This window comes from Mauremys mutica, chromosome 23 (assembly GCF_020497125.1).
Source record: "Mauremys mutica isolate MM-2020 ecotype Southern chromosome 23, ASM2049712v1, whole genome shotgun sequence".
NCBI lineage: Eukaryota > Metazoa > Chordata > Testudines > Geoemydidae > Mauremys > Mauremys mutica.
In genome coordinates this window covers 18,278,845-18,298,343 of record NC_059094.1, presented here as the reverse complement: position 1 = coordinate 18,298,343, position 19,499 = coordinate 18,278,845, and the positions used below count along the sequence as shown (strand labels likewise).

The following is a 19,499-nucleotide window of genomic DNA, read 5'->3' as shown; positions in this document are numbered from 1 at the left end:
CGCAGGCCACAGAATCTCGCCCACCCACTCCTGTAATAGACGCGGAACCTCTGGCTGAGTGACTGAAGTCCTGCAATCATGATTTAATAATACCGATGATAACAAGTGAAAAATACCAGTAATTCCCGACAATTGTTCTTCAAATTTTGAATGGTCAAGAGACAAGGATGTAGGAGGATTAAGGGCAAGTCCCCAGAGGCAAACCCCTTACCCAGACAAGGAGGGGAAAAGAGCGGCAGCAGCGGGAATGCACAATAGTCACATTCATTGCTTTGATCCACTCCCACCCCTCACCCAGTAGCCCCAGGTGGAAGACAGAGGATGTTTTATAGCAAACGCAAAGGAGATTGTGTCTCTCCATGTCACATGTCGGGGTTTCAGAGCACAGGGCATTTGCAACATTTTACAGGTGAAAAGAGAAAAACTGAAGGTGTTTTAGTCCAGGCACGTTCCTCTCTTTAGGTTTTCAAATCACCAGGTTGAATATTTACTTGGGATCAAACATGTGAACCGAGTTTGGGGGTTGATTCCCAGCCAGGTCACAGAGAGTTCAGCGTCAGAGTCACAGTGGAGAAGGCCCCACTGGCAAACCCCAGGATAGCTCCCCACAGCACAACCAGCTATTGTCCCCGCCGAGCAGAGAGGAATCCGACTAGCCCCAATCTCCCAGAACCCTGTCCCCAGCCTGATTTACAAGCAAGAAGCAAACACAATGGAGAAGGAACCCCGCTCTGGCAGACAGACATAGGAAGGCCTGTGCTGCGGGGAACAGAAATGAGGCTCATTCCGGGAACTATTATTTTAATAGCACCTAACATTGTGCTGGGCACTTAGCAGGACTCACAGACAGCAAAGCAACCCCACTTTCCATGCTTTTCATGTATTTGCTCAGCACGACCAGGTCTAACAATAAAGGCTAAGCAACTATTCCACAGCCCTTCCCACACCCATGAGATACTGTGTCTGTCATCTCTAGCATACCGACTTCCTGCCTCAGACACAGAACTGAATCCACCTTGCCTAAGGCTTCACAAAGTCCGCTGGGAAACTGGGATTAGAACCCAGGCAATCCCAATTTCAATTCTTGTACTCAGAACTAGGCTCTCCCCAGCAGGCTGTAGCAAAGCTGTTCCTTACAGAGGTGGGAAGGACAAGCGAATGAGGGTCTCAAGTGAGGGTGCACAGAAGATAAACACTCCTTAGCAGCTAATAAGTGAGGGAGGGGGCTGTGTTAGGAGACGGTATTAACCAGATGAGCAGCACTCCCCAGTGAAAAAAACCAAGACATGCAAGTTTACTGTATAATGGATGAAACTACTGGCATAGATTTCCTGGCCAGGATACAACATGACTAGCTAGCTCAACCTGTGCAGCTCAGGGGCTACTGTTCAGGTGACACTCTCTGACCTTGCCAGTTTTTTTACCTTGAGGTTTGTATCTTCTCCACTAGACGCTAGGTAAGAACGCAGCCACATGCAGTAACTCTGCGTGGTGGAAGAAATCACATTTAGGCATATTTTTGCCACAATTACAGACTGATTTATTTGGATGCTGCCAACCTGGTAGCTAGTGGAGAAGTTTAAAGGTGGTGGTGTGAAGGTAGAGTGCTTTGCCATACATCCTCCCAGGGGTTTCCGGTCACCCCTAGAAGGGAGCTATTTGGGAAAAGCAGGAAATCTCTTATGTAGAAAAATTATTTAAAAAGCAACAGTGGGTATAAAAAGAATCTCCTTCCTACCCCAAAGCCTCTACCAGCCAAAAAAGGAATTTAATAAAAATCTAAAAATGATGCCACGTCTCCCAAACCAAATCCCAACTCCAAGCAGCATTTTAACCCCATAGAGGGAGAAATGCTAGAGACCCCATGAAGTTCACACCTGACTTTGCTATTGCTGTTGATTTTACATGGACAGTGCCCAGATACTCTAATGATGGGGAGGCAGTATGGAACCCTAGAAGAAAAAGGTGGTTTCTAAGCTGATGGCATCCCTGGACTCTGGTATGGCTATAAAATATTACATGAAGCAATGTCAGCAACAGATATCCCCCCCCCCCCCCCCCGGCCATCCCCCACCCCCAAGGGGCTGCAGCCACAGATCCTGCCTACTCCTCTCACCGCCTTCCCACTTGGCTAATCTTCACCCAGCAGCCTCGACCCCTGCTTCCCCATCTGTTTCCTGCAGTCTCGTCAGGTCTGTAGCCAGCTGGGCCAGGTGTAAGGGACTGTGTTGCATAGGATGGTCAGAGCTCTCAATCTGCATGATCAACTGGTGTCTATGTCAACTGGTCACAGAGAGCTGGAGCTGCCATTCCAATTCCAGATCCTTAGGACATGGTGCTCTGACTTAGGTGATGCTCTTAGGTCCAGTCTCTGCTCCCTACCCCTTTGCTCATATTCACTGACAGCCAGTCTCAGGTCCTATTTAAATCCAAGTTTCAATTCAAGGTTGAAAATATCGGCAGCAGAATAAGTAGGCAGAGCAATGTGAATTTCAAATTCGCTTCTCAAATGTGCAATGGAATCTAATTTTTAATTTGCATACATCTTTACAAATGGTTTGATTTAAAAAAAAATCCACATGCCAATGCAGTCCATAATTCTAACAAGGGCCCTTTACTTTCCAGGTACTCACATACTAAATTATCATGTTAATCTTAAGGGATCACAATCGTCTCCAGATACTCATTTTAATATTGCACAGAAGTGCTGTAATTTTCATAAATACACATGTAACACCTTTGCAAATACTGTACTAAATACACTTTGCATTTTCATCCAAGCAACTTTAACTTTACAAATTACGTTGCAGGAGGAATGTATTTCCATTTTACAGGCAGAAAACTGTGGCTCAGAGAAGTCTGATGAATGAGCAGGAGAACAAGGAACAGAACCCAGGAATCCTACTCCCATATAGCAGTGCAAGTTCTGTAATAGGGTAACTTCCCTGCAATTGCTGACTTCTACAAACAACAGTTATCTGCGGACAATGAAGCCCGACAGTCCCATCTAATCTGATTTTAAACTCACACTTCCCTGCTCTCTTACTTTCGTTGCTAACAACTTTTGCAAAACTTCCAGGGGGGAAGACAATTCTCCTGCAGTTCCCTTCCAGGAAATTATTAAACTATGCTAAGGCATTTCTTTAAAAAGTACATGCCATAGTTTGCAATTCCTAATATGCATCTCTGGCAATCCATCTGTACCAATGATAGTCTCTGTAGGGAAAGAACGTAACTTCTACTGATTAACACTTTACCTTCCTTTGGCACTTGTCATCTGAGCATCTCAGAGCATTTTACAACCATGAATCAAGCCTTACCAACCTCTTCCCATGAGGTAGGCATTACCCTCATTTTACATGTGGGGAAACTGAGGCACAGAATGGGAAGTGACTTGCCCAATGCCACTCTGCAAGTCAGTGGCAGAGCTGCAAAAGAGACTCAGGAATCTTGTCTCCAAGTGTAATAGAGCAGTGGTCCACAGACCCCTGGAGGTCCACGAAATGCTGTTTTCAACATGTGGTTCATGGACCCCTGAGGGTCCACCAACTATGTCTAAGATGTCCAAAGGGGTCTGCACCTCCATTCAATATTTTTAGGGATCCACAAATGAAAGAAGGGTGAGAACCACTGTTATAGAGTGACCCCAAAGTCAATCCACTTCATGGTTCTGAGAGAGGAACTCTGGATGAAAGCAACTTTTGAAAGTGCAGGCCCAGAGCTAGAGATGGGCAACACGTGCATTGCTTGGAATCCCGACAACAAACCAGTTCCTAAGGTGATGAGAGCTATTGAGAAGTCTGTCCTGCAGGAGATGAAAGAACAAAAGCAGAGCTTCACATCCACAAGGGAGCCAAAGCAAATGGCCAGACAACACACGCTACATCAGATCCCACACGGTGCTGCTGGTGCAGCTCTGGTTCAGAGATTTGAAGAGCAAAATGAAATCAATACACTGCAGCTGTGAACAAGGGACAAAAGAACCAAAATGTTATCTCTTCCCAAGCACCACCCTTTCCAGCACCTTCCTTCTCCCCGTTTCCCCACTGGCCACCTGTGACCCACTCTGCCAGTTACCCAATCTGCAGCTGCCCCTGAAGTTAATGATAGCTGTTGCTTTTGTGATAAAAACAAACCTTGCACCTCTGTGGAAGAGGAGCCTTCTCATTACGAAGAAAAAGCAATGCAAGAGCTAAAAATGGCTCTCAACACTCCCGTGGTGTCAGGGCCCTGCAAGCCTAATGCCATATCGACTGGCTAATAAATAAGACTCTGCATTTACAAAGCCTTTCATCCAAGGACCTCAAAATGCTTTATGATTATTGAGCCTCATAATTAATTAAGGCCGTGAATTAATGCCACAGATTAAGCAGTTAGTTCTAAGTGACAACAGGATTTGGCTTAAGAATTATAGCTTGAGCCACTAAGCAACGGAGACCGCAACATCATTAGGTTCGACATCGTTGCTGGAGAGATGATATCCAAAAACTAGCACCGTGACAGTGAGTTGGAAAGGAGGGATTTCATAAGAGGAGAAAGCTAGTCTATGAGACTCTTCTGGCAGACGTGAGGACATTCAGATCCTTGGACCTGGTCTACACTACCAACTGATAGTGGTATAACGAAGTCGCTCAGGGGTGTGGAAAGTCCATGCCCATTATACCGACCTAACCACAGGTGTAGAAAGCACGATGTTGACAGGAGGGCTTCTCCTGCCAACACAGCTACCATCTCAGGGAGATGGAGTAGTCATGATGACGGCATAAGCAGTGTCTTCACTAAGCGCTCCAGGGACGCAGCTGCAGCGCTCTAAGCATAGTGTAGACAAGCCCTCAGACTCAGCGCAGAAGCTATTTGAGCAACCCTACACGTCAGAGAAGGCATCCATCGCCCCAGACTAGAGAGCAAGGCTCAAGCTGTTATTCAGGCTAAGCAGCTGTCCTTCAGAGAACAGAAATCCCCTCCTTTGGAGACAGTGTACTCCAGGTGACTGGGAGTCTGAAAACTTAAATTCTGCTCCCAGTGCTGGCACTAAGCTGCCATGTGACTGTTGGCAAGTCACCTCCCACCCCTCGTTGTGCCACTTCAGCAAAACAGGGATAATTATTTTCCTTTCCAAAGTACTTTGAGATCTACAGGTGAAACGCTGCTGTCATTCATTATGTCTGTACAGTGCCCAGCATCATAACTAGTGAACTGTTATTCTACGCCATGGCAGCCAGAGTGTCAGCTGGAAATTCAGGGGTTTAAAGTGGCATATGAAGAGCAAATCGCCAGACAGCTGCTTTTATTAAACACTTGCTGGCTAGTCAGGGCCCATGAGCAGGGTCTGGGGGCACCACCTGGGTAGGAATCCCAGTACCACCCAGGCTTGGGAGCAACCTCCAGCATAAACAAACCCAGGTCTAGATGAAGAGAACGCCATTAAACCAATAGCTAAGGCATCTCTGGCCAGCGACAGTATTTGGGCATGAATATTGGTGCAATTGGTGGGCCGTACCTTGGGACGTGCTGAGCATCTGCAGCCTGCACGAGCTTCATTTTCATGTGGGCCTGTGTCTCATCTGCTCACAGGATTTACACTTGCTACGTTTCTTTCTCCCCCCCTTTCAGAGCCATCACTGTGCAAGTGTGCAGGGCAGCTGAACAAGATGCAAAGCCACTGCCGCCGCCGCCCCCCTCCTGCCCCCCAGTATGAGAAACAGCAAATACAAATGGTTAAGACCAGCCAGGAAGGGGGCATCTGCATGGGAATGTGTAAGTTTTGCCCTGGAAGAGGGAAGCTTGTTAGGAGTGACCGTCTGCCTAGAGACAGGGGGTTCTCTCCACATACCTCATCTCTCCATGGTAAAACTGCATAAACTCCCATTTTGTCATGTAAATGAGAGCGCCGAGGCCCAGTGTTTTTGCTGGAGTACAATGCATTCAGTGAGCAGTATGAAATCTGCCTGCCATTATAAATTCAGCAGACTGGGAGGAATCACAGACTTTCACACACAAAAGCAGTGCCTCAGAGCCATTAAGATAGAGGTGCGATGGGAGAGCTCTGATAACTTCGCACCAGAACCCCCTCGCTAGAGACTCTCACACATGAAAAAACAGCCCCTTGTGAACTAACCAGCTCTTTTAGGAAGGGTTGTGTGTGTGCAACAGGAGTCAAGGTAAAAATCCATGTGGGGTTATTAGTGCTGAAATACACTTTGTTTATATATTTAGCGTAACAGCTGGCAAACACACAACCAATTGACCAACAGCTGCCTGATGGGTGAGAACCGGTAATGTTTAGGAGGGCATGAAATTAACATGTCAATTTAAATCCTCTCCAAATGCTCTATTCAAAACAAACAAAAAAAAGAAAGAAAAAAGAAAAGAAAAAGCGGGCCACTGGAATTGGACAGACACAAAAAGAAGTTTCTTTACAGAGCAGAGTTTGTATGATAATCTCCCCACGCACACACCCTGATCCTGAAAAATAAAGTTAGGAATCTGAGAAAATTATAAATGAGTTTTGAGGGAAAAACAGTTGTGTTACAAAAGCCTTGAGGGGACACATTTGGATGTCACTAAGTGGTGTGTTAATAAGCAGAGAAAGGCCATTAATCACCGCTACCCCACGCTCACTTTAAAAACCCTGAAAGATCTTCCACCCTGAATCAGTTCAATGAAACGTCTCATAAAAAGCCAGAGAGCAAGTGGCAACACTGGATGAAGGACAATATATTCAGGCGGGGGGAGTCAACAATAGCCTGCACAGAACAAGATAGTCGTCTATTAATTTTGAGGAGACAAGGGCTGTATTTCTCTTTTGCACGGAGCCAAGCAAAATTAAAAGAAAATATTGACCTCTATTTCCAGGACATTTCTATTAATTCAATACAATTCTTCTTCCTGCATTACCCAAACTAAGATCTCAGAACCTGCTAGACAATCCATCCCATTAAAACATTTGCTGGGTGAGAAGGATTTGCTCAGACTTCCTTGTCAGTTTACCAGCTCACTCGCAAAAAAAGTCACAGCAGAACCACAGCTTCATCCACAGTCCCCTCATGTTTATTCTCAAGCATATGATCAAAATTTAACTCTGCGAGAAAATCACCAGCACCTGTTTTCTTGAGTGTCTTGTTTTCCCTAATGCAGCAAATGGACTTAAAATAGCAAAATTTAGTATCTGCTACTACTAAATAGCTAATTACAACTATGCAGTACCATTTGCTATAAAAGGCTACACATCATATGCAAAGAGGTTTCTGTGCTCTTAAGTTCACTTGAAGAGATTTTAATTTTAAAAGTAGAAGATAATTTTCCCTTCTGTTTCTGGATTAAGGATTTTCTCTTTCCAAACTAAATAAAAGCCTGTTGCCACCACTCCTGTCTAGTCTACCCTGGTGAGTGCACATTCATAGATGCCAAGGCCAGAAGGAACCATTGTGATCATGTAGTCGGACCTCTTGTATAAAACAGGCCAAGGAACTTCCTCACAATAATACCTAGAGCCGATCTTTTAGAAACAGATCCAACCTTGATCTGAAAATTATCAATGATGGAGAATCCACCACAACCCTTGGTAAATTGTCGCAATAGTTACTCTCTCTCCTTGTTAAAAATGTGTGCCTTATTTCCAGTCTAAAACTAATTAATAGTAGGTAATACACTTCCCACCTCCAAGCTAACATCTTTAAATGCACAGAGGAAGACATTATTTGATACAGGGGACAGAAGAAAAATATATGCAGAGTATAGATTTATGAAAAAAAACAAACTTTCCTTTACCTAATCTCTGCAAATCCACAAATTTGCACTCACTGTCTAACATTAATTCTCTATCACACAAGTTACTTTAAATGCAATTAGGTTAATATTGGCTGTAGTGGCTTTTTGGTTCAACACTAAACTGAATATAATTAGAATATGACCCCATGGCAGGCAGAGAGCTCAGACTGAAAACACCGATTCAAAGCATTAAACCTGTCAGCATGCTCCAGGGCCAGCCTTCTGGGGGGAAAACTGAACTGTCCAGCCACCCAAGTATTGCTTCTGGCCCGGGTTTCGGTAGCTGTGTCCAAGAAATGTGCAGAAATAGGCACTAATCTGTTTTACTATGGTATTTACTTCTGAAAGCAATTTAGCTCTTTGTAGACACTGCACAGAAAGCCTTAAACTGTAAAGCACATTGTTACGCTGTGTCAGGATCTTGGCTTTTAACTGGGAAATCAGAAGTGTCTAAATTGGAACTGCCAAATTAAAAACATCACCCACCCTTTGTCTGCACAGCCCTGCATCTTGTCTGCACTAGTGTGGTTGCAAACTTATGTGAGACACCCTAGACCCTTGCCAAGCTCTGTTCACAACTGGGAAACTCCTTGAGAGTCACTGGGTTTTGCAAATTAGCAATTTAGTGAGTGAAATGGAAAGCAAATGCACCATAAGGTGTACTTTGCTCATTTTATTTGAGTTTAGGTTTAATATTTCACAGACTGCTAGAAAACATAATGCAGTGTATTTTGTACAAATCCTTTTTAGTAATATGAGACTTCATAATACAGCACCTGCTAATAAAAACCAAGCTGGGGAGATACCACCAATTTTTTGGGGTGGATTTTAAGGAGTTTAGCATGGTTCTAATGAAACTAAATCTGGTGAATGATTTTATGACACCTGCTGAGTTAACTTAAAAAGAGAGAACGGTTTTGTGACATGACAGATGAGTACAAGACGCTGCGACTCCAGCCTTGTTCCCTTGTGCTCCCCATCTGTTTGTTGCATCCATCTGTCATCTCGGATCTAAAGACTGGAAACCCTTTTGGACAGAGGTCATCTTTGTGTTATGTTTGTACAGCTCCCAGCACTTGGCTGCTAAGCGCTATCAGACTACCAATAAAATAATAATGATTATAAGCTTCAAGCAAAGTTAACAATCTCATTCTTTGCAATCGTGCAGAGGATTAATGTCTGGAACGAGTCTGGGAAAATGTCTCACTCTCTGCCTCCACTACTTTGCTCCCACCCCTCAATGCACAGCACCAGCCTTACAATTCTGGGAAGGGTCATTGAGATAAAATAGTCCCTCAAATATCTGGTCCATCTCCAGCCCCCTGTACAGCAGCGGAAGCAGACCCCGTCTCTTGGCTCCGGAGTCTGTGCACAGCAGTCAAGCTTTAAGATGTTTCAAAAGCACACTCTCTGGACAGCAACACACTTAACCCAGCCCCAGACTATAATGCCTCGTGCCACAGAGCCCGAAGCCACATTTGCTGCTAGCAACTAGGAAAAAGCTTTGTCGTGCTCCTTGAAGTATGGAGAGCCGTGAAGCATGGGAGTTCTTGGAAGCAGAGACGGTGGGAAATTTAGAGCCATGACATTTATAAAACAGAAGCCCCACCACAGTGACAGGCTTTGCTGATTTCCAAGGCTGGCTCTGTTATCAGCTGAGGTGGAAACTGAATTCATTAAAGTAACTTTCACTTGTGAATTAGTCTAGGATCTGATTCCTGTACTCCACAGAGGGGAGCGTACTGCAGAATACAGGCTGATTACACTATAACAAATAGAAAATATAGGAATTGCTAGACTGAATCAGACCCGGAGTCCATCTGGTCCAGTATCCTGTCTGACTGTGACCCAGTACCAGCTGCTTCAGCGAGAAGTACAGGAAACCCTGTGGTAGGCAGTACGGGACTATATATGGAAATATGTATTTGCTCACTGTATGGAAAAGGCCAGCAGTGTTTTGGAATGCTGGCTGCTCGCAAGATTCTCACAATATCTTCAGTGTGGGTTGCTAATCCAGTCTTTTCAGCCATGGATCAGGAGTGTCAGGTCTCTGCCTTCTCTGTGTCTAGAAGAGGCAAGAGATGCCCTTGCTCCTCTCACTTGTTCCAGCAGCATTTTACACATATAGTCATCTAGAACGTCTACACGGAAGCCACTAAGCTGCAGACACATGAAACTGCAAACATTCGGAAACTCAATTACTGTGTTCAAAGATACAGGACTAGGCAAAGAGACGCTATTTCCTCCTTTTTAAGGATTCTACTGTAGCAGCATGCAAAGGTATCAATGGAGCAGACCCAAACACTGGGCTCAAAATGCCAGTTTCCTCCATGCTAAAATGATTAAAGCATACACACAAAGCAGTGATTTACCAAAAAAACACCCTATAAACCAGAGCATCCTTGCAGAAAAATTTCAGTATGCTTATTTTCCTGATTTCTTTTAACATCTGCCGTTTTAATCATTAGTCTCACATTTGCTTTCGTAGGTGTTGTAGCTACACAACAGAAAGTATTTAGAGATAAATCACACATGTTATGTCTTGAGGCAAGGTGCTTCTCCCGCCTTTGTTGCATGAAATAATCCTGTCCTAGAAACACAGTAAATACCCAGACATGAATTTGTGTTTCCTGAAGATAAAAAAATCCCTTAGAATGAAACAGCTGCAGGTTTTTGCGGAGGTTAACACACAAAGCCAACGGTTAACCTTAACGGTATTTAGGAAGTTTGTAAGGGATATAGAAGGTGCCAAACACAAGGTTTAGAATTTAAAACCACCATGCATGTGTGTTTAGTTTCCTTCTTCCCCAAAACTTCCTCTCTTAGCTGCATGCAATTTAAAAGCAGAAAGGGCTGCCGAGTTCCTCTCTGCTGTCTTTCCACTCATTCTTATGTTCCACATGTCTTCATTACGTTTTTCCATACACTGTACTATTGAATCAAAGATTAGGATTATGGTATTATTTGATGCAAGGTTTATCTGGATGCTTAGGCTATAGCCAAAGAGGGAGAGTGGGGTGAAAGGGAGATGAACTGAGAAGGGGGTGTTTAGAATTTTTTTCTGCTAGGTTACATTGAAATTGTTCATTTTGTGCATGCACCTAGAAGTTCAATGTACTTTATTACAAATATACAAATAATTTTTAATACAGATATTTCCCCCCCCATCTCCTTTGCTGTGGTGTGCTCCTTTGCTCAAATGCTCATGATGAGTCTAATTGGACTAATGGAAAGCAAAACAGTTCTTCTCCGTGTCATTACACAAGATTTTCAGGGATGGACACGGTGGCCTTTGCGTACAGAACCCAGTTATAGATTTCAGATCCATTCTATGAGCGAAGAGTAGCAGATTTTACAAGTAGAAACAATGGCAGGTAGTCAAGAGAGCCTCTTAGCGGACGTTTTAGATTTATGGGATAGACACAGACAGACATTCTCACACTAGACACTGAGGACTATTATCCCACACTGGGCCTGGAGAGAAATGGACCTTTTCCATCACTGGCTTCTCGGCTGCTGGGCTTGGCACCGTCAGCGATGCACAGTCATAGCTGCTCTACCTGGGCCGTGTCCAGAGCCTAGATCAGTAACACATACCCAACAGTGCACTGTTCTAGCCCACAGCTTCTGGACTGGTGGAAACTGTAGCAAGTTCATGCATGTTGGGTGTGATCCTGGTTAGGTGCCGAGTGGACTTAATTCCTATTGGCTTCTAGAGTGGCTGAGGTCACTAAGAACCACATTGCCGCTCAGATACCCTTTTTGCTCCAATAGCGGCAGCAGTAACAACACCTGCCAATTAAGTTTTTCACGAGCGTGTGGTGGAAAGGAAACCTAAAGGCCACCACCGTAGAGCAGCAGCATGCTGTAATTTATGCCGAGTTCCCACAGCCTCCTGCCATAACTGATGAGTAACTGACCAGAACCAGTAAGGTTCTGCATTCCCACGATCCAGCCATTCACGGCAGGGTCTTTAACTGTGGAGTCTAGTCCACAAACACACTTCCCCCACTCAGAGGACTTGAACCCGATACAGCAGAGTCCAAGGCATGCCAAGATGAACAATATAATGCAATTCTAATCTGATGCATACTTTTCCATCTGAGGATCTCAAAGCACTAAACATTATTTAAGACTCACTGTGTGAGGGAAGAGGGCACGATTATCCTTATTTTATAGATAAGAAATTAGAGGCACAGGGAGATTAAGTGTTCACCCAAGGTCACACAACACAGCATTGGTAAAATAAGGATCAGAACCCAGGAGTCCTGGTTTCCAGCTTCCTACTTTAACAATGAGGTCACACTAGTGAGAATGCTAATAAGTCAGTGTTAAGTATCTTCTAGTTATCAATGTACAGATGAGCTATTTCCCTGTGACACTGAAAACACCCACATTATAATTTAGGCTTCAATGCGTGCAAGTTAAATTAGTTTACTTCAGAATTAAGCCATCAACTTAGTTTCAAGAGCCTACAGAAGCCAATGATCTAGCATCACTACTGATTTTCTTCTCTTCACCCACCACCCTTTATTTTAGGCTGTAATATTCTGTAGGAAATTAAAGTCGCACATTTGAGATCAAATAAAGACATCCATGGAATCCACATTAACAAGAATTAAATGATCCGCTGCTACGAAAGCAGCGGTTTAAATGATGTTTGGGGGAGTTTCGCATGGCAGGACCAGGCAGTTTGAAAATCAAGCAATCAAGGAAAGGACAGTATCAGAATCCTTGTTGGCCGCTCGCATTGCTTCTCCCCAGCACAGCCAGTTAAACAATGTTGAGGGCACTAGAATGAATCTCTTTAGCAACAGTCGCTGCCTCCCCTCTCCAGCTGTCAGGCGTGCAAAGGAAGCCCAGACTTTGCGCATGCCCAAGCACAGAGACAGAAACCACTTCATTCTGTCACAAGAAAACGGCCGCAACTGGCCCTTGTGTCCAAACAAGAGAGCACCAGCACTCCTGCTCCAAGGTCGAGCGCCGTCTGCTGCCTCTCACCCTACGTCTCTCCTGCATGCATTAGTGGGGGAGGAGGATGGGTTGAAATGGGGGATTCTTCCTCCCCTCCCTATCCTGAAAAAATAAGCCATTTGCTGGGGTTTGAGATATAAAAGGAGTCTTTGGCAGTCCAAGACCTTAGCAGCAGGATTAATCTATACACATCATGCTCTGCAGGGACATGCACCTGCTGCTCAACTCAACAGCGCCTTATCCTGCCCCCTGCAGCTGCCTCAGTCCCCCAGGCTCCCTCCCCCCAGTCAGCCTCTTGCAGGAGCTTGCTGCCTCCCACCACCATCCTAATGGGGCTTGCGGCTCCCTTACCCAACAGTCCCCTTCCTCTGCAACCAGCCCCTTGCACAACCCTGGTCCACTTGCCCACCCACCCCCAGAAGCCCTCTCTGCTCCATGCAGCACCCACCCCATCTTCTTCGCTAGGGGGCAGCCCAAGAAACCTCCCTCTTTCCATGCTTCCTCTCCCTGCAGCTGTTGGGTATTCTCATTTATTTAAAGGGTCTTCTCCTTTCCACCACTCCCATCCCCGCTACCCCCTCAACAACCCATCACACACACACCCATACAATGCTCAGCCCCCTGAGGTCCCTCCCTTACAACACCTCCCATTCCCCACCCTTCCTTGACACCTCCAGGTAGCAGCCCTGTCCTCCCCCTTCCCACCACCGAGCCCCCATTTTACAATACAAAGCACTGAACAACTGCCAATGCAGAGCCTTCCTGGCCCCATCACCACAGGACCTCCCCCCCCCACTCCCAAATCACACAGCCCTCAACACAGGAGCCTCCCTACATCTCCAGTGCACCAACAGCCAGTGCCTTTCCAAAGCACAGCCTTCCCGGACCCCACACTGCATCAACCGCTTCTCCGTCCCTTCGCACAGCCTCTCCCCCACTGCAACCCCCTAACTACACATTGCACCAACCCCACATCTCTTTTCACATCCTCACTGTACAGCCCCCATAAAACAAAGTCTTCCCTGGTCTCCGTGTACAGCTCCCCCATTTCCTTCTCTCCACTGCAGCCCCATAACCCCATATTGCACAAACTCCCCTTCTGCTTTTGTAACTCCACTGCACCGTCTTCCTTGGCAGCACACCACATACCCCTTCCCCATATTGCACCAATTTCCCTCTCCCATTTTGTGCAGCCCCTCCCCCACTGCAGCCCTCACTACAGAACCCCTATGCCTCTTCCCCCACTGCACCACATCCCCAATTCCTCCCCCATTGCAGCTCCCACACATTGTACTAGCTCCCCTACCCAGCACCCCCACTGCACAGCCCCCACCCCCTGCACCAGCTTCCCTGCCCCTAGCACCCCACTGCAGCCCCCAGCACCAGCTCCCCGCCCCTTTGCACCCCCCACCCCAGCTCCCCCAACAAACTCCGCGCCCCAGCACCCCCACTGCACCAGCTCCCCTGCCCCTTTGCACCCCAGCTCCCCCCCACAAACCCCCCGCCCCAGCACCCGCACTGCACAGCCCCATCCCCCTGCACCAGTTTCCCTGCCCCTAGCACCCCCACCCCAGCTCCCCTGCCCCTTTGCACCCCAGCTCCCCCCCACAAACTCCCCGCCCCAGCACCCCCACTGCACAGCCCCATCCCCCTGCACCAGTTTCCCTGCCCCTAGCACCCCACTGCAGCCCCCACCCCAGCTCCCCTGCCCCTCTGCACCCTCCCCCCCAGCTCCCCCCATCGCCCAGCTTCCACCCCCTGCACCAGCTTCCCTGCCCCCAGCACCCCCACCCCAGCTCCCCTGCTCCTTTGCACCCCAGCTCCCCCCCACAAACCCCCCGCCCCATCACCCCCACTGCACAGCCCCATCCCCCTGCACCAGCTTCCCTGCCCCTAGCACCCCACTGCAGCCCCCACCCCAGCTCCCCTGCCCCTTTGCACCCCCCACCCCAGCTCCCCCAACAAACTCCGCGCCCCAGCACCCCCACTGCACCAGCTCCCCTGCCCCTTTGCACCCCAGCTCCCCCCCACAAACCCCCCGCCCCAGCACCCGCACTGCACAGCCCCCACCACCCTGCACCAGCTTCCCTGCCCCCAGCACCCCCACCCCAGCTCCCCTACCCCTTTGCACCCCAGCTCCCCCCCACAAACCCCCCGCCCCATCACCCCCACTGCACAGCCCCATCCCCCTGCACCAGTTTCCCTGCCCCTAGCACCCCACTGCAGCCCCCACCCCAGCTCCCCGCCCCTTTGCACCCCCCACCCCAGCTCCCCCCATCGCACAGCTTCCACCCCCTGCACCAGCTCCCCTGCCCCCAGCACCCCACTGCAGCCCCACCCCTCTCCCTCCAGGGCCCAGGGCCGGCTCCGGTACCTGCTCCCGAGGGTCCTGCTTCCATCCCATCCACGCGGGCACGGCTCCGAGCTGGGCTAACCGCGGGCGGGGGGCGGCGCGCTGCTCCCTCCGCCTCCCGCTGCTGCTGCGGCCGCCGCAGCCTCTGGGCAGCCTCCTCCCCGCCTGGGCCCCAGTGCGCAGGAGCGACCGTCCGGCCAACCAGCGCCGGCACGAGCCACTCGGCCCGGCCCCAGCGCCAACAAAGGCGGCGGAGATGGGGCAGCGCCCCCTAGCGGCGCGGCGCGGCAGCCCCCTGCGGGCCCATAGCGCGGATACACAGGGCCGCCATCTTGGATCCATAGCGAGGCTGGGCAGCTTTCCTAGCAACTGCTGTAGGGGTGTTCTGGCTGTGCAGTGGGGGGGCTGGGGGTGGGAGTGCTGGGTGTGCAGTGGGGGGGGGGCTAGGGGAGGGAGTGCTGGGTGTGCAGTGGGGGGCTAGGGGAGGGAGTGCTGGGTGTGCAGTGTGGGGCTAGGGGAGGGAGTGTTGGGTGTGCAGTGGGGAGCTGGGGGAGGGAGTGCTGGGTGTGCAGTGGGGGGCTAGGGGAGGGAGTGCTGGGTGTGCAGTGGGGGGCTAGGGGAGGGAGTGTTGGGTGTGCAGTGGGGGCTGGGGAGGGAGTGTTGGCTGTGCAGTGGGGGGGGGCTGGGGGAGGGAGTGCTGGGTGTGCAGTGGGGGGCTAGGGGAGGGAGTGTTGGCTGTGCAGTGGGGGGGCTGGGGGAGGGAGTGTTGGGTGTGCAGTGGGGAGCTGGGGGAGGGAGTGCTGGGTGTGCAGTGGGGGGCTAGGGGAGGGAGTGCTGGGTGTGCAGTGGGGGGGCTGGGGGAGGGAGTGCTGGGTGTGCAGTGGGGGGCTGGGGGAGGGAGTGCTGGGTGTGCAGTGGGGGGGCTGGGGGAGGGAGTGTTGGGTGTGCAGTGGGGAGGCTGGGGGAGGGAGTGCTGGGTGTGCAGTGGGGGGCTGGGGAGGGAGTGCTGTGCAGTGGGGGGCTGGGGCAGGCAGTGCTGGGTGTGCAGTGGGGGGGCTGGGGGAGGGAGTGTTGGCTGTGCAGGGGGAGGGCGGGGGGAGGGAGTGCTGGGTGTGCAGTGGGGGCTGGGGAGGGAGTGCTGGGTGTGCAGTGTGGGGGCTAGGGGAGGGAGTGTTGGGTGTGCAGTGGGGGGCTGGGGATGGAGTGCTGGCTGTGCAGTGGGGGGCTGGGGGAGGGAGTGCTGGGTGTGTAGGGGCTGGGGAGGGAGTGCTGGCTGTGCAGTGGGGGGCTGGGGAGGGAGTGCTGGGTGTGCAGTGTGGGGCTAGGGGAGGGAGTGCTGGGTGTGCAGTGGGGGGCTGGGGGAGGGAGTGCTGGGTGTGCAGTGGGGGGGCTAAGGGAGGGAGTGCTGGCTGTGGAGGGGCTGGGGAGGGAGTGCTGGGTGTGCAGTGGGGGGGCTGGGGGAGGGAGTGCTGGGTGTGCAGTGGGGGGCTAGGGGAGGGAGTGCTGGGTGTGCAGTGGGGGGCGAGGGGAGGGAGTGTTGGGTGTGCAGTTGGGGCTGGGGAGGGAGTGTTGGCTGTGCAGAGGTGGGCGCGTGGGGAGGGAGTGCTGGGTGTGCAGTGGGGGGCTAGGGGAGGGAGTGTTGGCTGTGCAGTGGGGGGGCTGGGGGAGGGAGTGCTGGGTGTGCAGTGGGGGGCTGGGGGAGGGAGAGTGCTGGGTGTGCAGTGGGGGGGCTGGGGGAGGGAGTGTTGGCTGTGCAGTGGGGGGGCTGGGGGAGGGAGTGCTGGGTGTGCAGTGGGGGGCTCGGGGAGGGAGTGTTGGCTGTGCAGTGGGGGGGCTGGGGGAAGGAGTGCTGGGTGTGCAGTGGGGGGCTGGGGGAGGGAGTGCTGGGTGTGCAGTGGGGGGGCTGGGGGAGGGAGTGTTGGGTGTGCAGTGGGGAGGCTGGGGGAGGGAGTGCTGGGTGTGTGCAGTGGGGGGCTGGGGAGGGAGTGCTGTGCAGTGGGGGGCTGGGGGAGGGAGTGCTGGGTGTGCAGTGGGGGGGCTGGGGGAGGGAGTGTTGGCTGTGCAGTGGGAGGGCTGGGGGAGGGAGTGCTGGGTGTGCAGTGGGGGGCTGGGGAGGGAGTGCTGGGTGTGCAGTGTGGGGGCTAGGGGAGGGAGTGTTGGGTGTGCAGTGGGGGGCTGGGGATGGAGTGCTGGCTGTGCAGTGGGGGGCTGGGGGAGGGAGTGCTGGGTGTGTAGGGGCTGGGGAGGGAGTGCTGGCTGTGCAGTGGGGGGCTGGGGAGGGAGTGCTGGGTGTGCAGTGTGGGGCTAGGGGAGGGAGTGCTGGGTGTGCAGTGGGGGGCTGGGGGAGGGAGTGCTGGGTGTGCAGTGGGGGGGCTAAGGGAGGGAGTGCTGGCTGTGTAGGGGCTGGGGAGGGAGTGCTGGCTGTGCAGTGGGGGGGCTGGGGGAGGGAGTGCTGGGTGTGCAGTGGGGGGCTAGGGGAGGGAGTGAAGCCTGTGCAGAGGGGGGCTGGGGGAGGGAGTGCTGGGTGTGCAGTGGGGGGGCTGGGGGAGGGAGTGCTGGGTGTGCAGTGGGGGACTAGGGGAGGGAGTGTTGGCTGTGCAGTGGGGGGGCTGGGGGAGGGAGTGCTGGGTGTGCAGTGGGGGGCAGGGGAGGGAGTGCTGGGTGTGCAGTGTGGGGGCGAGGGTAGGGAGTTGTTGGTGTGCAGTGGGGGGCTGGGGATGGAGTGCTGGCTGTGCAGTGGGGGGCTGGGGGAGGGAGTGCTGGGTGTGCAGTGGGGGGGCTAAGGGAGGGAGTGCTGGCTGTGTAGGGGCTGGGGAGGGAGTGCTGGCTGTGCAGTGGGGGGGCTGGGGGAGGGAGTGCTGGGTGTGCAGTGGGGGGCTGGGGGAGGGAGTGCTGGGTGTGCAGTGGGGGGGCTGGGGGAGGGAGTGCTGGGTGTGCAGTGGGGGACTAGGGGAGGGAGTGTTGGCTGTGCAGTGGGGGGGCTGGGGGAGGGAGTGCTGGGTGTGCAGTGGGGGGGCTGGGGGAGGGAGTGCTGGGTGTGCAGTGGGGGGGCTGGGGGAGGGAGTGCTGGGTGTGCAGTGGGGGGCTAGGGGAGGGAGTGTTGGCTGTGCAGTGGGGGGGCTGGGGGAGGGAGTGCTGGGTGTGCAGTGGGGGGCAGGGGGAGGGAGTGCTGGGTGTGCAGTGGGGGGCTGGGGGAGGGTGTGCTGGCTGTGCAGTGTGGGGCTGGGGGAGGGAGTGCTGGGTGTGCAGTGGGGGGCTAGGGGAGGGAGTGTTGGGTGTGTAGGGGCTGGGGAGGGAGTGCTGGGTGTGCAGTGTGGGGGGCTAGGGGAAGGAGTGCTGGGTGTGTGGGGGCTAGGGGAGGGAGTGCTGGCTGTGCAGGGGGGGCTAGAGGAGGGAGTGCTGGCTGTGCAGTGGGGGGGCTAGGGGAGGGAGTGCTGGGTGTGCACTGGGGGGCTGGGGGAGGGAGTGCTGGCTGTGCAGTGGGGGGCTAGGGGAGGGAGTGCTGGGTATGTAGGGGCTGGGGAGGGAGTGCTGGGTGTGCAGTGGGGGGGCTGGGGGAGGGAGTGTTGGGTGTGTAGGGGCTGGGGAGGGAGTGCTGGCTGTGCAGTGGGGGGCTGGGGAGGGAGTGCTGGCTGTGCAGTGGGGGGGCTAGGGGAGGGAGTGCTGGGTGTGTAGGGGCTAGGGGAGGGAGTGCTGGGTGTGCAGTGGGGGGCTGGTGAGGGAGTGCTGGGTGTGCAGTGTGGGGGCTAGGGGAGGGAGTGTTGGGTGTGCAGTGGGGGGCTGGGGAGGGAGTGCTGGCTGTGCAGTGGGGGGGCTACGGGAGGGAGTGTTGGGTGTGTAGGGGCTGGGGAGGGAGTGCTGGCTGTGCAGTGGGGGGGCTGGGGAGGGAGTGCTGGGTGTGCAGTGTGGGGCTAGGGGAGGGAGTGCTGGGTGTGCAGTGGGGGGCTGGGGGAGGGAGTGCTGGGTGTGCAGTGGGGGGGCTAGGGGAGGGAGTGCTGGGTGTGCAGTGGGGGGCTAGGGGAGGGAGTGCTGGCTGTGCAGGGGGGGGCTAGGGGAGGGAGTGAGGGGTGTGTAGGGGCTGGGGAGGGAGTGCTGGCTGTGCAGTGGGGGGCTAGGGGAGGGAGTGCTGGGTGTGCAGTGGGGGGGGCTACGGGAGGGAGTGTTGGGTGTGTAGGGGCTGGGGAGGGAGTGCTGGCTGTGCAGTGGGGGGCTAGGGGAGGGAGTGCTGGCTGTGAAGTGGGGGGGGCTACGGGAGGGAGTGTTGGGTGTGAGGGGGGGGCTAGGGGAGGGAGTGCTGGCTGTGTAGGGGCTGGGGAGGGAGTGCTGGCTGTGCAGTGGGGGGCTAGGGGAGGGAGTGCTGGGTGTGCAGTGGGGGGGCTAGGGGAGGGAGTGCTGGGTGTGC

At 52.7% G+C, this 19,499-nt stretch overlaps 1 protein-coding gene across 1 annotated transcript in view; it reads right to left on the bottom strand.

Annotated features, from left to right (window-relative positions):
- Positions 1-15,245, bottom strand: part of LOC123355356 (protein argonaute-1) — a 44,964-nt gene extending 29,719 nt beyond the window's left edge. The window contains exon 1 of the mRNA XM_044997719.1: positions 15,119-15,245. Within this exon, the coding sequence (XP_044853654.1) occupies positions 15,119-15,143 (25 nt within the window). The 5' untranslated portion in view covers positions 15,144-15,245. The remainder of the gene's footprint in view (positions 1-15,118) is intronic.
- Positions 15,246-19,499: the final 4,254 nt, after the last annotated feature.